At 38.1% G+C, this 16820-nt stretch overlaps 1 protein-coding gene across 23 annotated transcripts in view; it reads left to right on the top strand.

Moving 5' to 3' along the window:
* DLG2 (discs large MAGUK scaffold protein 2) overlaps window positions 1-16820 on the top strand; it is a 2181535-nt gene that overhangs the window by 1861519 nt on the left and 303196 nt on the right. For all 23 annotated transcript variants that reach the window (XR_012374525.1, XM_073879808.1, XM_073879828.1 and 20 more), the window contains one exon: window positions 8034-8136. Coding sequence is in view for 21 of the 23 variants with exons in the window: in XM_073879808.1 (XP_073735909.1) it covers window positions 8034-8136 (103 nt within the window). In the remaining 2 variants the exon portion in view is untranslated. The remainder of the gene's footprint in view (window positions 1-8033; window positions 8137-16820) is intronic.

Raw genomic sequence — 16820 nt, 5'->3', positions numbered from 1 at the left:
TACAGACTAGTTTTAATTGAAATCTAGTGCCAATTATCTCTCCCTTTCCCACTGGTTCACCCCTTTGCATTTTTTCATGATTATTCAGTTAAATTTGTAGTTTTTAACTACTCTTATTCCAAGACAATCTTACACTAAATCTATTCTTTGATTTTATTATTGCCAACAAAAGCCATTTTAAAATCCTGGTTCATATATAATAGGTACGTTCTAATAGGAATAGCAACCACTTATGACCTACTCAGTATGTGAAGTGTTATGTTAAGTACTTTATTTGTGTTATCTCTAATCATCCTGACAACAAGCTGGCAAAATAAGCATTAATATCTTTGTTGAATATGGAGAAACTGAAGCTCAAGGGGGTTAGGTAACTTACCCAAGGTCCTGGAGTTAAGAAATGGCAGGTCCAAGATTTGAATCCTGTTGCTCCAACTCTAAACCAGTGTTCTTCCCTTGACAGTTTTCATAGCAGGCAAATGACCTGAGCTGGGATTGAAAACCAAAACAGCCACAAGGAGTGGTACTGTGCTCTGAAAAGTATTTCCAAAGGGATACATTCATCACCAGAGGCTCTTAACAGGGCTGGCAACGGCACCTGCCTCCTGCATTTTCTCTAGCTATAAGCACTCCTAGGGTATAGGAGTGATGGTAACATGATATTTTCAATTCTCAGCTGCGAAATGGTTCCCCATTGCATCAAAAGAAACTCCAAATTCGCTAATATGGCTTGTCATTCCCTGCACTGCCAGATCTTTGAAAAGCATTGATATGTCATAGTTAGGAATGATAAGGAATTTGACTCAGTATCAAGCTTTATTAACAATTTCAAGGATAAGAACAATCATGAGGCACAAGCGAAGCAAAGAGAGACTCAGATTGCCTGAGTTTAAGTCCTGGTTTTGCCATTTATTACAGTGGACCCTTGGGCAATCTATTTAATGACGGTGCCTCAATCTCCTCCTCTGTAAAATGGACAGTATTATGCGTTCTTCATAGAACTATTATGAGGGTTAAGGGAATTGATAATAGGCAATGCTCAGAACATGGCCTGCCACAGAGTAAGTGCTATGTGAATGTCAGCTATCACCACCACCACTACCGTCATCATCATCGTCACCTCCATTTCTCCCTTGTCATCTCTCACCTCCTTCCCACTCTCCTTTCTCCCCTCCCTGCCATTTGCCAACAACTCTTTTCTTTTCTTCAGATGATCAAGCCCTGTCCTACCTCCAGACCTTCACATGTCCCTCCCCTCTCTGCTTGGAATACTCTTGCTACTCATCTACCACCACACTCCACAGGCATTCCCACCCATCCTTACCCGGATAACTCATTCATATCTTGTTTCTGATCTCACTTCCTCCAGAAAACCTTCTCAGACCTCCTCATACCTTCAGTAGGGGCCCCTCCTTCCTGTCCCAGAAGTTTCTGACCTTTTCCTGTCTTTGCGCTTACCACCTGCTGCTTAAATGTGTGTTTATCTGTCAGTGTCCTCTATTGAATGGTGAATTGCTGGATAATAGCTATATGTCACTCAAGTTCACTTCCTCTCTTAAACTGGAAGAAGAAATAACTAAAATGGATAGTTTTTAAAAACCAAATTTATGTCAGCTCTGTGTTTAGCTCTAAATGGGTACACATTCAAGGATAATAGCCATAAGTAAGCATCCCTGTTGCCATACTTCACCTCACATGCATTCAACTGAGTCTCTGATCAGGTATTAAATAATATCAAGATTCTAGAAATAACACTCATGAGAGCCATCCCAAAATGGAATGAATAGATTAAGGAAAGAAGGAGTTCTCTGTCACTAGAGGTATGTAAGCAGAGGCAAGTGGTCATTTGGTAAGAATGATATGGAGAGATGAGGAAGAGAGTGAGGTCATAGAAATGAGAAAACTGTCTTCAAATGTTAGAGCATCATCTAAAAGAAGAAATGTTCCGTGAGCCCTCGGAAGAAGGAGGTAGAACCAAGAGGTAGAAAGTACCAGGAAGATGATTTAGATTCAACACAAAGAACTTTTTTTTTTATCATGAGAGCTGACCCCAAGTGGAATGGATTTCTCTGAAAGACAGTGAGTTCATCAGAGTAAAGCCGGTGTCACATCAAGGTTAGATGACCATTTGCCTGGAATAACGTAATGTGAATATATTTTCCACCCATTCACTTGCTTATTCATTCACTCGCCTCTTTAGTTATCATGTACCTACTATTTGCCAGGTGCTGTGCTAGGGACACAAGTTCCAATAAGATGAGTTCCTGCCTTCAGGAGTTCACAAGTAAGCATGTTCCATAGTCCATTCAGACTGAGTCTTTGATTAGGAGAAGTTTTCCAGGTGAAGAAGGGATGAAAAATTACGTTCTAGATAGGGAAAATAGCATGTGCAAAGTGCAGAAATGCCTAAATTAGAGAAATAAAAAGGTCAGCATGATGGGAGACAAGGATATAAGAATATGTAATGTGGCTGAATCAGCTTAAAGGCATGCATACATACATACAAATGGGCTCTCCCCATTTCTGAAATTCTCTGATTTTGATATCCTTTTTTTTAAAGATTTTATTTATTTATTTGAGAGAGAGAGAGAGAGAGAGAGAGAAAGTACGAGCAGGGGGAGGGGCAAAGGGAGGGGTAAAGGGATGGGCAGAGGGAGAAGCAGGCTCCCTGCTGAGCAGGGAGCCCAGTGCTGGCTCCATCCTAGGACCCTGGGATCATGACCTGAGCTGAAGGCAGATGCTTAACTGATTGAGCCACTCAGGAGGCCCTTGATATCATCCTTTCTATAATACTAAGAAATAGATAATTATTTCTGGAAAACAGAGTTATTTACTCAGGTAACCCCTGGAGCCCCAAACCAGGGGCCCTTGTGGTTGAAGTAGCCAACATAATATTCATCTTTTAAAAACAAACAGATAGGGACGCCTGAGTGGCTCAGTTGTTAAGCTCCTGCCTTTGGCTCAGGTCATGATCCCAGGGTCCTGGGATGGAGCCCCGCATTGGGCTCCCTTCTCGGCGGGAAGCCTGCTTCTCCCTCTCCCACTCCCCCTGCTTGTGTTCCTTCTCTCACTGTGTCTCTCTCTGTCAAATAAATAAAATCTTTAAAAAAAAATAGTTAAAGTGTTGACTCTGGACATGGCGCACGGTTCACCTTCACATTAGCATCTGAATAAAACCTACAACTACTTGAATCAACTAGAAGTGCTAAAATTTCTATTGATTACCAACATGGTTGTGAAAAGGATGTCATAACAAGTAGAATTTAGTTTTTTTCTATGATCCAGTGACAGTTGTATACATAAACAGCACTAGATGGAATTTTTCTAGCCTGCCCAAAGCCTTTTGCTTCAGCCTGGTGTGATCAAATCATTATAAACTGGGTCATGATGTTTAAACCAGGTTGCTTGGGGCCATGGTAGAGCTGACCAGGGTGCCACACCCAACTGTGTTCTGTCAGTTTCAGGGAGCTTGAGAGGCAAGCTTCAGAACTGGAATCTTAGAAGCATAGACTCAGAATTGAATAACATATTAAAGGAAAAGCAGTAGGAATTGGAATTAAGAGCTCAGGAGTTTTAATTCGACTGTTTAAATCCTGAACCTCTTCCAACTGTTTAACTTTGAGCAGGTCAGTGATTCTTTTCTGAGCTCAATTTTCTTATTCATAAAACCAGAAAAATAATCCTAGCCTCCTAAGAATTACAAGATAATGTGTAAATATCTAAGTATAATAATATAATAAGTATATATTATAAGTATAATAATTCTCTAATATATAATATGTATAATAAGCATATGAACATGCTTGAGGCTCAATGAATGTTAACTGGTTATAATTATCAAACTCAAGAATAGTGACCTCCATTCTGCGTGGAGCACTGGGTGTTATACACAAACAATGAATCATGGAACACTACATCAAAAACTAATGATGTAATGCATGGTGATTAACATAACAATTAAAAAATTTAAAGAAAAAAAAGAATAGTGACCTCCAATTTCCCAGTTTATGCTTAAAGAAGAGAAAATGCAAGCTGAAGTAGAAAAATAGAAATAATAAATATATGAGGCTCTGTCACACTTGGTATTTTAAAATGTCATCAGGGGCACCTGGGTGCCACAGTCAGGTAAGTGTCCAACTCTTGGTTTTGGCTCAGGTCGTGATCTCAGGGTCATGGGACCGAGCCCCACATCAGGCTCCATGGTCAGCATGGAGTCTGCTTAAGACTCTCTCTCCTTCTCTGGGGTGTCTGGGTGCCTCAGTCAGTTAAGCATTCGACTCTTGATTTCTGCTCAGGTCATGATCTCAGAGTTATGGGAGCCCCATCAGGCTCTGTGCTCACCAGGGACTCTGCTTGAGAGTCTCTTTCTCCCTCTCCCTCTGCCCCTCCCTCCACTCATGTGCTCTCTCAAATAAATAAATACATCTTTAAAAAAGTTGTTTAAAAAAAAATAAAATACAATGTCATATCAATGATGTAAACTGTTTTTAAATACACCTAAAAATGTTATTTGAGCAAAGATTACTGATAAAATCTCAAAACCTCAGAGAGGGAAATAAGAGTCAAAGTGACCTTGAAAAATTTGACTGGAGGAGAGCATGTTTGCCAAAACCTGGAGGAAAATCAACAGGTACCTGGGCAGTGTGGTATGGTTCAGGATAACAGCCAGATTTGGTTATTACTGGCCCAGTGGAAAATGAACACTCACCCATAGTGGGATATATCTGCTACAGAGGGAAGAAGCCTAGGCTGGACAAGAGAAACCCGGGGCTATGCTAACTCTGGTATGACTCTGGGCAGGTCCCTTCTCCTATGTTCTAATGTTTAAGTGTTGGAAGAACAAGTTTTTAAGGCATTTAGTACTTCATAGCAGTCTCCTCAGATCATGAGCTCACAGTCGTGGGATCGAGCCCCGCATTGGGCTTCGCGCTCAGCAAGGAGTCAGTTTGGGACTCTGTCTCTCTGTCCCTCTACCCCTCTTCCTCACACACTCTGTCTCTCTTTCTCTCTCTCTCATAAATAAGTAAATCTTTAAAAAAAAAAAACTATATAAGTAGAAAATAGGTGAAATAAGCAAACTGCCATTTTATGCAAAAAGAAACATGAATAACCAGCAAACATAAAAAGATGTTTAACTTCATAATTGTAGGAAGGCAAAATTTGAAAATAAAATTGTCTACATATCAGAACGGCAAAGGTTAAATGTTGGAGTATATGCAATTTCTACAAGACTGTGAGGAAAGTCCGTCATAGTTTGTGTGTGAGAGTATAAATTTTTGGAGACAGCTTGACAATAGCATCAAAATTTAACACTCACACCCTTTATTCGACAAGTTGTTGTTACGTGGTATTTACTGTAGCATTGTTTATAATAGCAAAATACTGAAACAACCTAAGGGTCCATCAACCCTGCACTGGTAAAATAAATAAATAATAAATAATAAAACACTTCACAGCTATCAAAAGGAACAGGACAATGTATAGGAATATGTGAATGAAGAAAGTTCTTTTAAGATATATTAGTAAGTGGGAAAAATAAAGGTATAAAACTACATGTAAAATATCTCACTTGTATAAAATTTTAAAATTATAACTTGATAAACCTCCTTATATTCATAACAAAAATAATTGGTAGTATATACAAAAAGCTATCAAAATGGTTACGCTTAGAATAATAGAGTTAGGGGGACCATTTTATTTTTATGCCTTTTGTATTGCTTTAATTCTATGTATGTGCATTATGTACATATATTAGTTTTATTTTTTTATATCAACACATTATTTGGACTAGGAGATTCTGGCCTTTTTTTTTTTTTTTGCTTTTTCCTTTATTGGTTTCTGTTTGCTAAGTGAATACATAATCATGTTAAAAACATGCAAGAAAAAATTAAGAGAAACAAATAATGCCTGTACCCTTTGACTTAGAAAGTATCTTTCCGGGGAATTTACCCTTCAGAAACACCTTCATAAGTGTTCATAGTAGCAAAAATCTGGATACAACCTTACAACTTACAATGGTGGGAATCCTTTTGAAAAAAATGCTGGTCCATCCATACTGTGGATTACTGGGCTTTTGTTAAGAAGGTAAAATGGTATGAGCTGATACGGAAGTTGTCCAACATATATTGTTAAATGAAAAGCAAAACAGAAGCAGGTTATAAAATTATATATATGATATGATCCTATTCACTTAACTAAAAGTATGATGATATACTAAAATATGTAAAGAAAGAAACAGAAATAGAGATAAAGTTGGGTGCATGCATACGCATATAGTAGATTTCTAAAAAGTATACACAAAAAACTGCTAACATTGGTTACCTCTGGGAGGGAAGATGGTTGAGGGGATTTTTTTTACTTTCCTCAGATACCTTTCTGAAACATTAGAATTCATTTACCACAATCATATATTATTTTTTAATAAGAAGTTAACCCTAATTGTTTGACAAGAGATTATTTGGCTCACGAAGTTTCTTCATTCAGTTTCCTATAGGCAAGAGCCTATATCTTCTTACTTTTCCTGTCTCTTCGGCTGTCTGAGTCCTATTCTGACTCATCTGTAACTAGACAGTCTGAAATGACTGTCGTCTCCTAACAGGTAAATCCAGAATTCTATAGTTCAAAGGGGCTTTAGACTCAAGGAGTCTTACAATCCCTTCCCTCCGAGGCAGAAGAGTATTGAGTCTTGGGAGGTGAAAGGGTAGTGGCTCAGCTGGTGAGTGGCACGGTCAGGCCACACCCAGCTGCCTGGACTTCTCCATGTTACCATGTCATCCATGCTCTCAGTAAGGAGCTCACCAAAATAGAAAGCAGGGAAGAGGCATGGACAATTATAAAAGTGGATAAGGAGACTCTCACGAAGCTATTATGAGAGGACTAGGGTGTAGAATTAAAGAACACAGATATTTCAGCCCCGACAGGGAAACAGAGGCAACTCACCATCCACCACCCAGTATCGTTGTCAAAAAGATGAGAGGCAAAATAAGATTTTATATTTTACATGCAACTGGTCAGGGTTTTTTTATTATTACTTTTCATGGACGATAGCCAGCTTCTCTGTAAATAAAAGGAAGCCAAATTGTGGCATCAGCTGCAAAAAACTAGCTCTTTGTAGGTTGGAAAACTGGATTTACTGTGTGTTCAGTCGAAGCAGAAAAGCTGCTTAGGGGCCTGCCTTGTTCACCTTTGTTCTCCGCCCCTGGTCCCTCTCCTGAGGCAGAAACAGAGCCCTGACGTTGGAAAGCACTCAGTAATTATATTATGTTGACTAAGACTGAATTGATTTGAGAAAGATTTTAGCTTTTACTTCTCATTAAATTTGACGTCAGAATGATTTTTCCCTTTCGGCAGAGTTTTGTGCTTGTTTTTTAGATGTTCTGTTTCTCTTTTGGCATCGGCCCCAAAATGGGAGTTAGCAACAGCAACATAAACTCCAGGCATTCTTTGTTTCATTTTGTCAGAATTCATTCTGGAATTGTACATGAGAAATGGGGCAGTCAAGTTTATTTTGGAACAAGGCTCAGGGCTGTCCAACCAAGCTCGGGATGACAGGACCAGGCATACGACCAAAAGGAGGGATTTGGCAGGTAGCCAGCTGCATTTCATAGTCTGCCCCGAAACCTCGTCTGAATACATTAATCTGTCAGCACACACTCGTCTGTGTACGTTACATGTGTCTGTCCTCACTATCCCGTTTTTCCTCTAATTTTGAAGGCTCATGACCACCCCCAGAAATCTAGGAAACTCACAGAGGCACATTAAATGCGCACACTAAAATTCTGGTAGACATGCTTAGACGAAGTTTCAACCCAGTCAGACATACTATAAACGCCACGAGATGAAATTCCATGTCTTTGCTAACTAAAAGTTGTCATGAGCCTGAGACTTGCTAAGTAACACTCACATGCCTTGGTTAGGATGGGAGGGGTTTTGAAGCAGGGGACATAATCTTAGCTTCTCAGTTTGGAGAAACATTTTTCTTCTATCAGAATAATCTGCCTTATGAAATGCCAAAATTCTCTGGCTTCCTCTTCCAGGTGAATGGCATTGACCTCCGTGGAGCATCTCATGAACAGGCTGCCGCTGCACTGAAGGGGGCTGGACAGACGGTGACAATTATAGCACAATACCAACCTGAAGGTCAGTGAGAATGCACACTTACAATGTTCCAATTTGTTTCTTTGTGAATATGTACCCACATTTCTGATCACCTGTATTAACCAGTCTCCACCAACAAGGCTTTTTTAAAAACTTACCTGTCCTGAAAAATGGGTGCTCCATGTCCAAAGAACATGAGGCTTTGTTACTCTTAATCTTCCAAGGAAAACATCAGTTAGAAAATCCTGTTTGAAATATGAATTAAAAAATAAAAAACCTGGCATCAGCTTTATTATTTATGTTCTTATCTGGTACACACTTTGGTCAGCAATGGATTATAAAAAGAATTAAGGTGGACTAAGAATCAAATTGACACGAGACAGAGTAACAGGAGAAAATCAAATTTACTAGCATATGTATAGGGAATCCACATAGACACGCAAAATAAGGTATATATGTCATCCTGAGCTAAGAAGTGGGTAGGGGTCTGGGACTTCAGAGGAAAGGAGTCCACTTCACAGGGCCATAAGAAGAACAGATGTTTGGTAATTAGATATTTGCCTTGCCATACAGATGGGTCACTCAGATAAAACTTACTTCTGCTAATAGCCCTTGTTCTGGGAAAGACCCCCAACTGAGATTCTTCTATGTGTTTATGGGAGGGGCAAAAGTTTCTCTTGAGCCTGGAGGGTCTCCACTGTCTTTAGGTCAAAATCCACATGCCTAAGTGGCACATTCAGTGGGGGAAGATGGTTGTTCCTGAATCCCTTTAGAAGCAAGGAGAGAGAGAAACAGACCATGATCAGTGGACCATATTCTCTCTTTGTGGCATTAACTCTTACTAACACTAACACGGTTTTTTTGTTGTCCTTGAGGCTTGTTTGTTTTGCTTTTTCTGCTATAGTATCGCTTATTTGTAACACACTACTATAAACCCTGAAACTTGGTGAGATGTCATAAATCAGATTAGCCAACTGAGACTTGATGAGCTATCCTAAATTGCATTAGCCATACTCTTCTCTTTGGTTTGTTTGAACATCTGTTTCTGTGATCAGAATGAGGCTCAGTGAGACAACAGGGATGTTACCTACTGTGTGGTTGATTTTTCAGCAAATTTGTATGTAGATTACTCCTTTTGTTAATGAAATATAGTTAAGCACCCACAGTGGGCTAAGACTTTTTACAAAAAAGCAAAGGGGTGTGGTTTCTGTCTTTAAGAAATGTAGTTAATTACCCTTGGTCCACATGGCTAGCAGACAGGACTATTAAACAGGTAAACATGAAAGTACAAGATGACATTAAGGGAGAGCCTTTTTGTGTGGGGGTATAAAGAGCTTCTTTGACCTTTTAAAGTGATTCTTTCTTAATGTCAGTTGGTCTGTTGTTCTTTGGAAGACTGGTTTGTGTCTTGCCTGTGACATCTTAGATTTTACCATAATGGTGGCCAACCACATATTTCCCGTGAAAATAAAGAAAACATTCTGCCATTGTCTTTTGGAATGTTACATTTATTTTGCCTGACTTTAGAATTAGAATTTGCAATTTAGGTATAAAAAAAATGTATTAAATGCTTTCTCCTATTGGCCTTACCTAGATATGGCCAGAGAGCTGGGGAAGAGGGGATTTGTAATTGTCAAAGATGGATGATGACAGCACCAGGAGAAAATGTTCTTCCCAGTTTTGAAAGTCTTTCTACTTCTTAAAAATTAGTAGACATGTCTTCTAATAGGAGTAAATTGGCTCCAGAAGGATCCATTGTAAAATAGAGAATAAAAAACATTTGGGTGAGCATAATTTGAGGAGCAAATTCTACTTCATATGGAATAAGAACTTTCCCGTGGAATTTTTCCATTTTCTTTATAGCTGTTTTCGTTCAGTCTCAAACTGTATGCCCTTCACCATAACCTGTCACATGGCATAAATATCCCAAGCTGTTTTCCCATTTCTGAAAAAGTTCATCTCCAACACCAATTACACCAATTAGAAGTCCTTGATAGTGAAGGTAGCCATTCAAATGTCCTTGAACACAGTGATTTTAAACTTTAAACGTTACAATAAAGGACAAGCATGTCATAGTTCTATCAACATAAATCTTCATCTTAAGCTTCCTTACAGCTTTTGTTTCCTTTAAGCGATATACTTAATTTGGATACTGTGCCGTACTTTGTGAAGATGCCTGTTCAAAACATGTCTTATAAATCATGTAATAGATTTTCAAAGTGCTTCTGAAGAAATTTGTAAATAAAAACAATAAGCTTATTTCAAAATGCCAAAGTACAGATAGGATTCACAGAACTTCCTATTTTAATAGTCTATCTGTATTCTAATTCATCACAGCTTTAAATCAGTTGGAAATGTGGTAATGTAACGTCAAGCAATCCTCTTTCCTCCTTTGTAAATTTAATGTGTAACTGTGACTTAATTTAACTATTGTTTGAAATGGAAAACTGATTGGATTGTTGTTTAGATCATTTAGGGACATTTAAATTATATGACAATTTTAGGAAATAATGAACAATTTACCTTTAAGATAACAAGTGAAAAGAAGAGTATGCCATGAGAGTCCATTAGGAAATTCTTACCAGATCCCCTTCATTTGCACCAGTATTGTGAGGTGTCCATGCTAAGACAAATTTTATTGACTTCTCTTTTGGTATGGTCAGGAACCAGGCTTCCAGTAAATAAGTTTTTCAGTTACATTCAAATGCTTTTATCAGGAATATACTAGATTCCTTCCTCAGTATTACTAGATATTCAGAAAATTTGGCCCTTACACCCATCCCAAGTCTTTGTCTTTAAGGAATGTTTTTATAATCTTACTGAGGAGAAGGGACTTAGATACATTTAACAGAGATCATTTTCTGATGACGTAGGACCAAAATTATATAAAAATGACACCATATCTGAGAATTATGGAATGTCAGAGAAGGAATAAAGCTGCAGGAGTCAAAACAGTACAAGAGTACTTCACGGAAATGGGGAAATGGAGCCAGATTTTTAAAATGGGTGGGATTTCTGTTCGGAAAGGCAGAGGGAAAAAAAATATCTTGCTAAGCTAAATAAGATTTTGAACTCCATGTGTGCAGGCACAAAACCTATATTTTGTTCACTGATAAATCAGTTTTTAGTGTTATACATATTATTGGTAATTGTTAAAGAGTTGCTGAACTAGTGAATAACATTTACCATTCTTTAGCACTTGAGTTTCCACTTGAAAATAATTGAAGATTGGAGGGATGACTCGGTTTTACTACTTGCATTTTTTCATTTTTGCTTCAAAGCAGAAAATAAGTGCTAAACAAGTGTTTATTGCAAAATATAAAACAATTTCCAACTGTGTTTTTCATAAGACTTAGCACATTTTTGGAATAATTATAAACAATTTATAATTATCATAATGTAACAATAAATGTCTTCCTTGGCAAGTTTTACTGTGCAAAGTAAGACCAAAGTTGTTGTACTTACTTCTGCTTAAAATGAGCTTGCCCCCAGTTGTTTAAGTTACTCTATCCATCATTAAAACTTATTCAATGTCTAGTTCTAGGTAGTAGAATTAAAGCCACATTTGAAGCGTCAAATGTAAACAATGTTTTTTTCTGGTGGCGTGATTGTGATTCATTTATACTACCTTTTTTTTTTTAATCTTTCTATCACATGCTTACTTGGAAACTAATATGTATTATATTGATATTAGGAAGAAAATAATGAAGTTATTTTCTCTATTTCTTTTTTTAAGAGGACCATGTATCTGATAATTAAGGAATAATTCTACTTAAGAAATATGGGAAGTTAATTCTTGTAAAAAACTCCAATTACCTTTATTTAGTTAGTGAAGTTACTCCAACACTACTTCAAAAAAGGAACCATAATGCCTGCCCTCCCCCCACACATGCATATACATCTACACCCCTTTCCTATCCCTTTCCAGCCATCTTCCCCAGTGCTTTCGGAATTATGGTTCTCTAGGATACAATCCCAAGGTACCTGTGCACAAACTCCGTGCCCTTCACAATATGGTCCCAGCCAACCTCCATGCTCCCTCTTCACTCTACACCATCATCACCCACCAGCATCATCCTTTTGTACCCTCCCATGCTACACAGGACTGCTTTCTACATTTCAACACTTGGTCCTGAGAAGTCCTGTTTCTGGGCCTTTGCTCATGTGGGTTCCTCTCCCTGGAATTCCCTTTTCTTCCTTTCTCCCTTTCTATCTCTACTCATTTTGAGGGCCTGCAGATGTCAGTTCCATTATGCAATCATCTTTTATCTGCTAAGTCGGTGTTAATTGATTCTTTCTCTGAGCTCTCTAGACCTACATTCAGAGAGTTTGTATGTCCCTTAACATGATTTGCACAATTCCCCATTCAAGTAAGCTTCTAGAGGGCAAGAACCCATTTATCACTCATTTTATGTCCTGAGAGAATTTGCACAACATGAATTTCACTATGCTTTATTAAAGAGTTATTGAATGGGTCTCCATTTGTTTTAGAAATGCAATATAATATCTTCAGTGTGCTGGCAAATAATTAATAGGAAGTGTTTAAGAAATATTTGCTGAATGAATATTGAATAAATTGCCTGGGGTTCTGATATTAGATGCGGAAAATGGTAAATGAGTCCTCAGATTGGGCATTTGGTGTTGATGCAGTTTTTAGGTGGTGCCTTACAAAGATGTGACCCTAGTGGATAAACATTCTTTCTCCTGCATTGAGGGAAATCTACAGCTATTGTTCTGTAATATAACACAAAGAAAAGATGATTAAAGCTCTAACATTTTTTAAAGTTCCAAAACTCAACTTTAACACCACTGGTGAATTTTAAAAAGTTACTGGGGCTCCCAGGTGGCTCAGTCTCTTGAGCATCCCACTCTTGGTTTCGGCTCAAGTCATGATCTCAGGGTCATGTGATTGAGCCCTGCGCTGGGCTCCATGCTCAGCATGGAATCTGCTGGAGATTCTCTCTCCCTCTGCCCCTCTCACACATTCTTTCTCTCTCACTCTCTCTCTCAAATAAATAAATAAATCTTTTTTTTTTTCTTAAAAAGTCATTGATTGTAACCAAATTATACATTTATCAAAAAGGGTCTAACACAGCATTTCTCTGAATCAGACTGGGGCAAACCTTTACAGCATTTGCTGCCTTCTCACTATGTAATAATACCTCTACTTACTATGAGATCACTGACTGGGGTTGAAGTAAAAAAGCACCAGCTATTCACTATGAGAATGAAGTGAACAATATAAATTGTTGGATAAAGTACAAAACAGAGACAATTAATTGCCAAGATATCCCTATGGCAACCATCAATATCCTTTTGGCTTTAATCTGACTGCTCGGGGCATTGTTTTGGATCCCGCAAAGCCTTCAGAAGGGCCTGCAAGCAGGGAAGAGGTCAATGGGGGTCCCCATCAACAAGCAGGGACTTGAGTAGACCATGGAGGGGTCTGATTTTGTCCACCTTTTTTTTTTTAAGCTTTTATTCAAATTCCAGTTAGTTTACATACACTGTATTATTAGTTTCTGGTGTACATTATAGTGATTCAATACTTCCATACAACTCCCAGTGATCCACCTTTTATTTTTTAACAGACTACTTGAGTTCCTGAAAGAAAAGCCCCAAGGACAGAGTTAATTGTTGCCTGGAGACTTATAAATGTGGTCTGGTTTATGGAACTGTGGCAGAGTGACCATGTGGTTCGTTTATACGTGTATTCGGTTAATGGATATTTTTACTGAACACTTATTATGCCCCACTCAATGTTCTTAGGAAATGATAAAAAAGTGAGCCAAAAGGCCTCTCAAATAAATATTAAATTTGTTAGATGATGATCAGTAGCATAAATAAACAGGAAGAAAGGTAAAAGTAATAGTAACAGGGAAATATATCGTGGGTCTAGAAGGCCTAGCTAATAAGTTCATATTTCAGCAGAGATCTCAAAGAAATCAGGGAGTAAGCCATGCAGAAAGCTGGGGGAAAAAAGGAATTATTCTAGAGTCCTGGTCTACCAAGTGTGGTCTATGAACCAGGAGCATAGATATTAATTGAGAGCCAGTAGAAATGCACAATCTCAAGCCCCAACTCTGGCCTACTCGATTCAGAATCCAGATTTTATCAAGATCCATAGGTTATTTATATGTACATTAGTTTGAGAAGCACTGCACTAGAATACTTGAGGACCCTGCAGAAATTGTGGTTTGTCATTCCCTCTACCTGGAGTCCAGGACGATTCACATAAAGCGGCATTACTAGGTTTGATTTCTGGCATGTGTAACTCAATGATTGGTCATGCCTCAGTGGTTTTACTAGGGACAGGTCAGGCTGCAGGGGATCTAAGAAGTTCATGTGCCACTCACCTCTACCTAGACTATACCTCCCCTCTAAATACAGATTATCAAGCAAATTCACAAATCTTGCTAGAACTCCTCATCCAGTGAAACAGTGAACCTACTCAGGCTTCATTCCCTTTCATTATGGCCTCTCCTGCAAATGCGTAGAGAAGCAGTTGAGTGAGGATGAGGTAAGATTGAACTTCATCCTGACAGATGACTTTACAGACCAAAAGAAAAAAGTCATTAAGGCATCACTTTAAAATTTTTTAAGTAACTTACTATATTTTAAAGCAGAAGTTCATTTCAGTAATCTTTTTTACTCCTTTTAAATTGTGAAACTAATTTAAGAAATTAAATTAAAAGAAAAAAAAGTACTCATTCTTTTCAGAATGAAGTGAAATTCTTTTCCAGAGTTACTAGTCTTAATTAAGTCACAAGCTTAAACCAGAGTTGGACACCATGGTCTATTTCTCTATAAGGTCAAAGATGAGATGGAAACTTAAAATGAATATGTAATTTACCATCGGAAAAATATAGACAGCTTCTATACCTAAAGGTTCCCAGAAATGAGAGTGTATACAACATTCAAGAAGCTTACTTACAATGCAACCTATATTTCTTTCTTTAAATCAATGTCTACATAAGTTTATGCATATGAATGAGCAGCTGTGGCATGTTGAGATAGTTTCTCAATGCAAATAACTGCATCTTAAATGCCCAGGAAATACTCATAAAGTCCAGCTGTAGGTCTTGGTCAGAAATTGCATCAGCATCATCAGGGAACATTCAGGATGAGTTTTGGAATGGAAAATACTGTGCAAGACTCTGGACTAGGAAGAGAAGACCAGTATTCTAATGCCAACTCTAATTCTAGCTCTGTGACCTCATGCTAGTTATTCATCTTTATGAGTTTTCATTTTCTCACTTAGAAAAAGTTAGGATGAGAAAATATTTTCAAAAGAACTCTCCAGTTACTGACTTCTTGATAAAAGACATAAATCCTCAGGATGCCTCGGTGGTCAGCTGGTTGAGCATATGCCTTCACCTTGGGTCATGATCCCAGGGTCCTGGGATCGAGTTCCGCATCGGGCTCCTTGCTCAGCCTCTTTCTCCCTTGCCTCCTCTGCCTACCGCTCACCCTGCTTGTGTGTGCGCTCTCTCTGACAGATAAATAAAATCTTTTTTTTTTTAAAGAAATAACCCCTCAAGTAATATAGAAGTATAAATTCCATTATTTGAAGATTTTGTCACTAATATTGCATCTTTGTGCTTTGCGTTTTTTGCATTCTTTAAGAAGAAATGAATGCACAATCTGGTTAACTTGGTGTATTCTGTATGGTTTAACTAGAATCATTGAGAAATGAAAATTTAGAGTTGGAAGAATCCTTAAAGATCACCTTATCCAGCTTCACAGATGGGGGAACTGAAGCTCAATCAACATCCACATAGGAAAGCAGTTCAGTATCTTAACATTTGTCATAGCTACTAAAGCGAAGGCAAGCTGAACAGCTAGTAAACTCCTTAATTCTTTGAATTTACTGTAGTAGCTTATGTTGGCTGATGGCTTAAATAGCCCAAGGAATCTAATCCAATTAGATTATTTTGATCAAAAGGGGGTTGAAAAATTCTTATGGAGCCTCAGGGCTTTCTCATGCACAGATTTTCACTTTCATTCTAGCTTATTTCTCTTGTTAATTGCTTTTATTCCTGTATCACAGTTGAATGATATATATAAGAGAGCTTTAAAAGTATAAGCAATTACTATTAATTAAAAAAAGTAACCACCAGTCTGGAAATACTGGTAGTTCAAGAAAGAGTTCAGATATCTAATGCTTTTCCTCTTCCCTATCCTAACTTCATGTGGCATCCTTCATCCATCTGTCCATCCATCCATCCATCATCAGTTCATCCTTAGTGATATTCTGTATTGCCACATATCAGATTTCTCCAAATATGTTGCATTAGATCTGGTTTAACTAACTTGATTGGCATATTCTAATTTTTACCAAACTATTAGGAAGGAAACTTACATAAAACTTTATCTGACTCTAGAATTTTTATCGCTTAGCCATATCTTTCTCCTCAAATCTCTCTCATATGCATATAGGCTCCACCAACAGGTACTGTCTCCTCTTGCAGCTAGAAATCTCCCAGGATGTCCCATCACTTAATTTGTCTTGTTCCTAGCCTTCTCCCACTTGCTTTTTTAACTCCCCAACCTCCACCACAGCATAGGACAGAAAAGATGATTCCTGCAAACCGAGTCTGCAGATTCATGGGACATTCTCTCCAGACACTTCAGTGATGAATGATGCTGCTTTTTTTTTCTCCATGCTTATACCCCAGTTTGGATCTTGAGTAACGTAATGCGGACAAAGTGGAATATCACTTCCT

The sequence above is a fragment of the Callorhinus ursinus genome, unplaced genomic scaffold (genome assembly GCF_003265705.2).
Source record: "Callorhinus ursinus isolate GAN/ISIS: 27379988/994484 unplaced genomic scaffold, GSC_fseal_2.0 scaffold35, whole genome shotgun sequence".
Classification (NCBI taxonomy): domain Eukaryota; kingdom Metazoa; phylum Chordata; class Mammalia; order Carnivora; family Otariidae; genus Callorhinus; species Callorhinus ursinus.
This window is presented reverse-complemented; position numbering and strand designations above follow the sequence as displayed.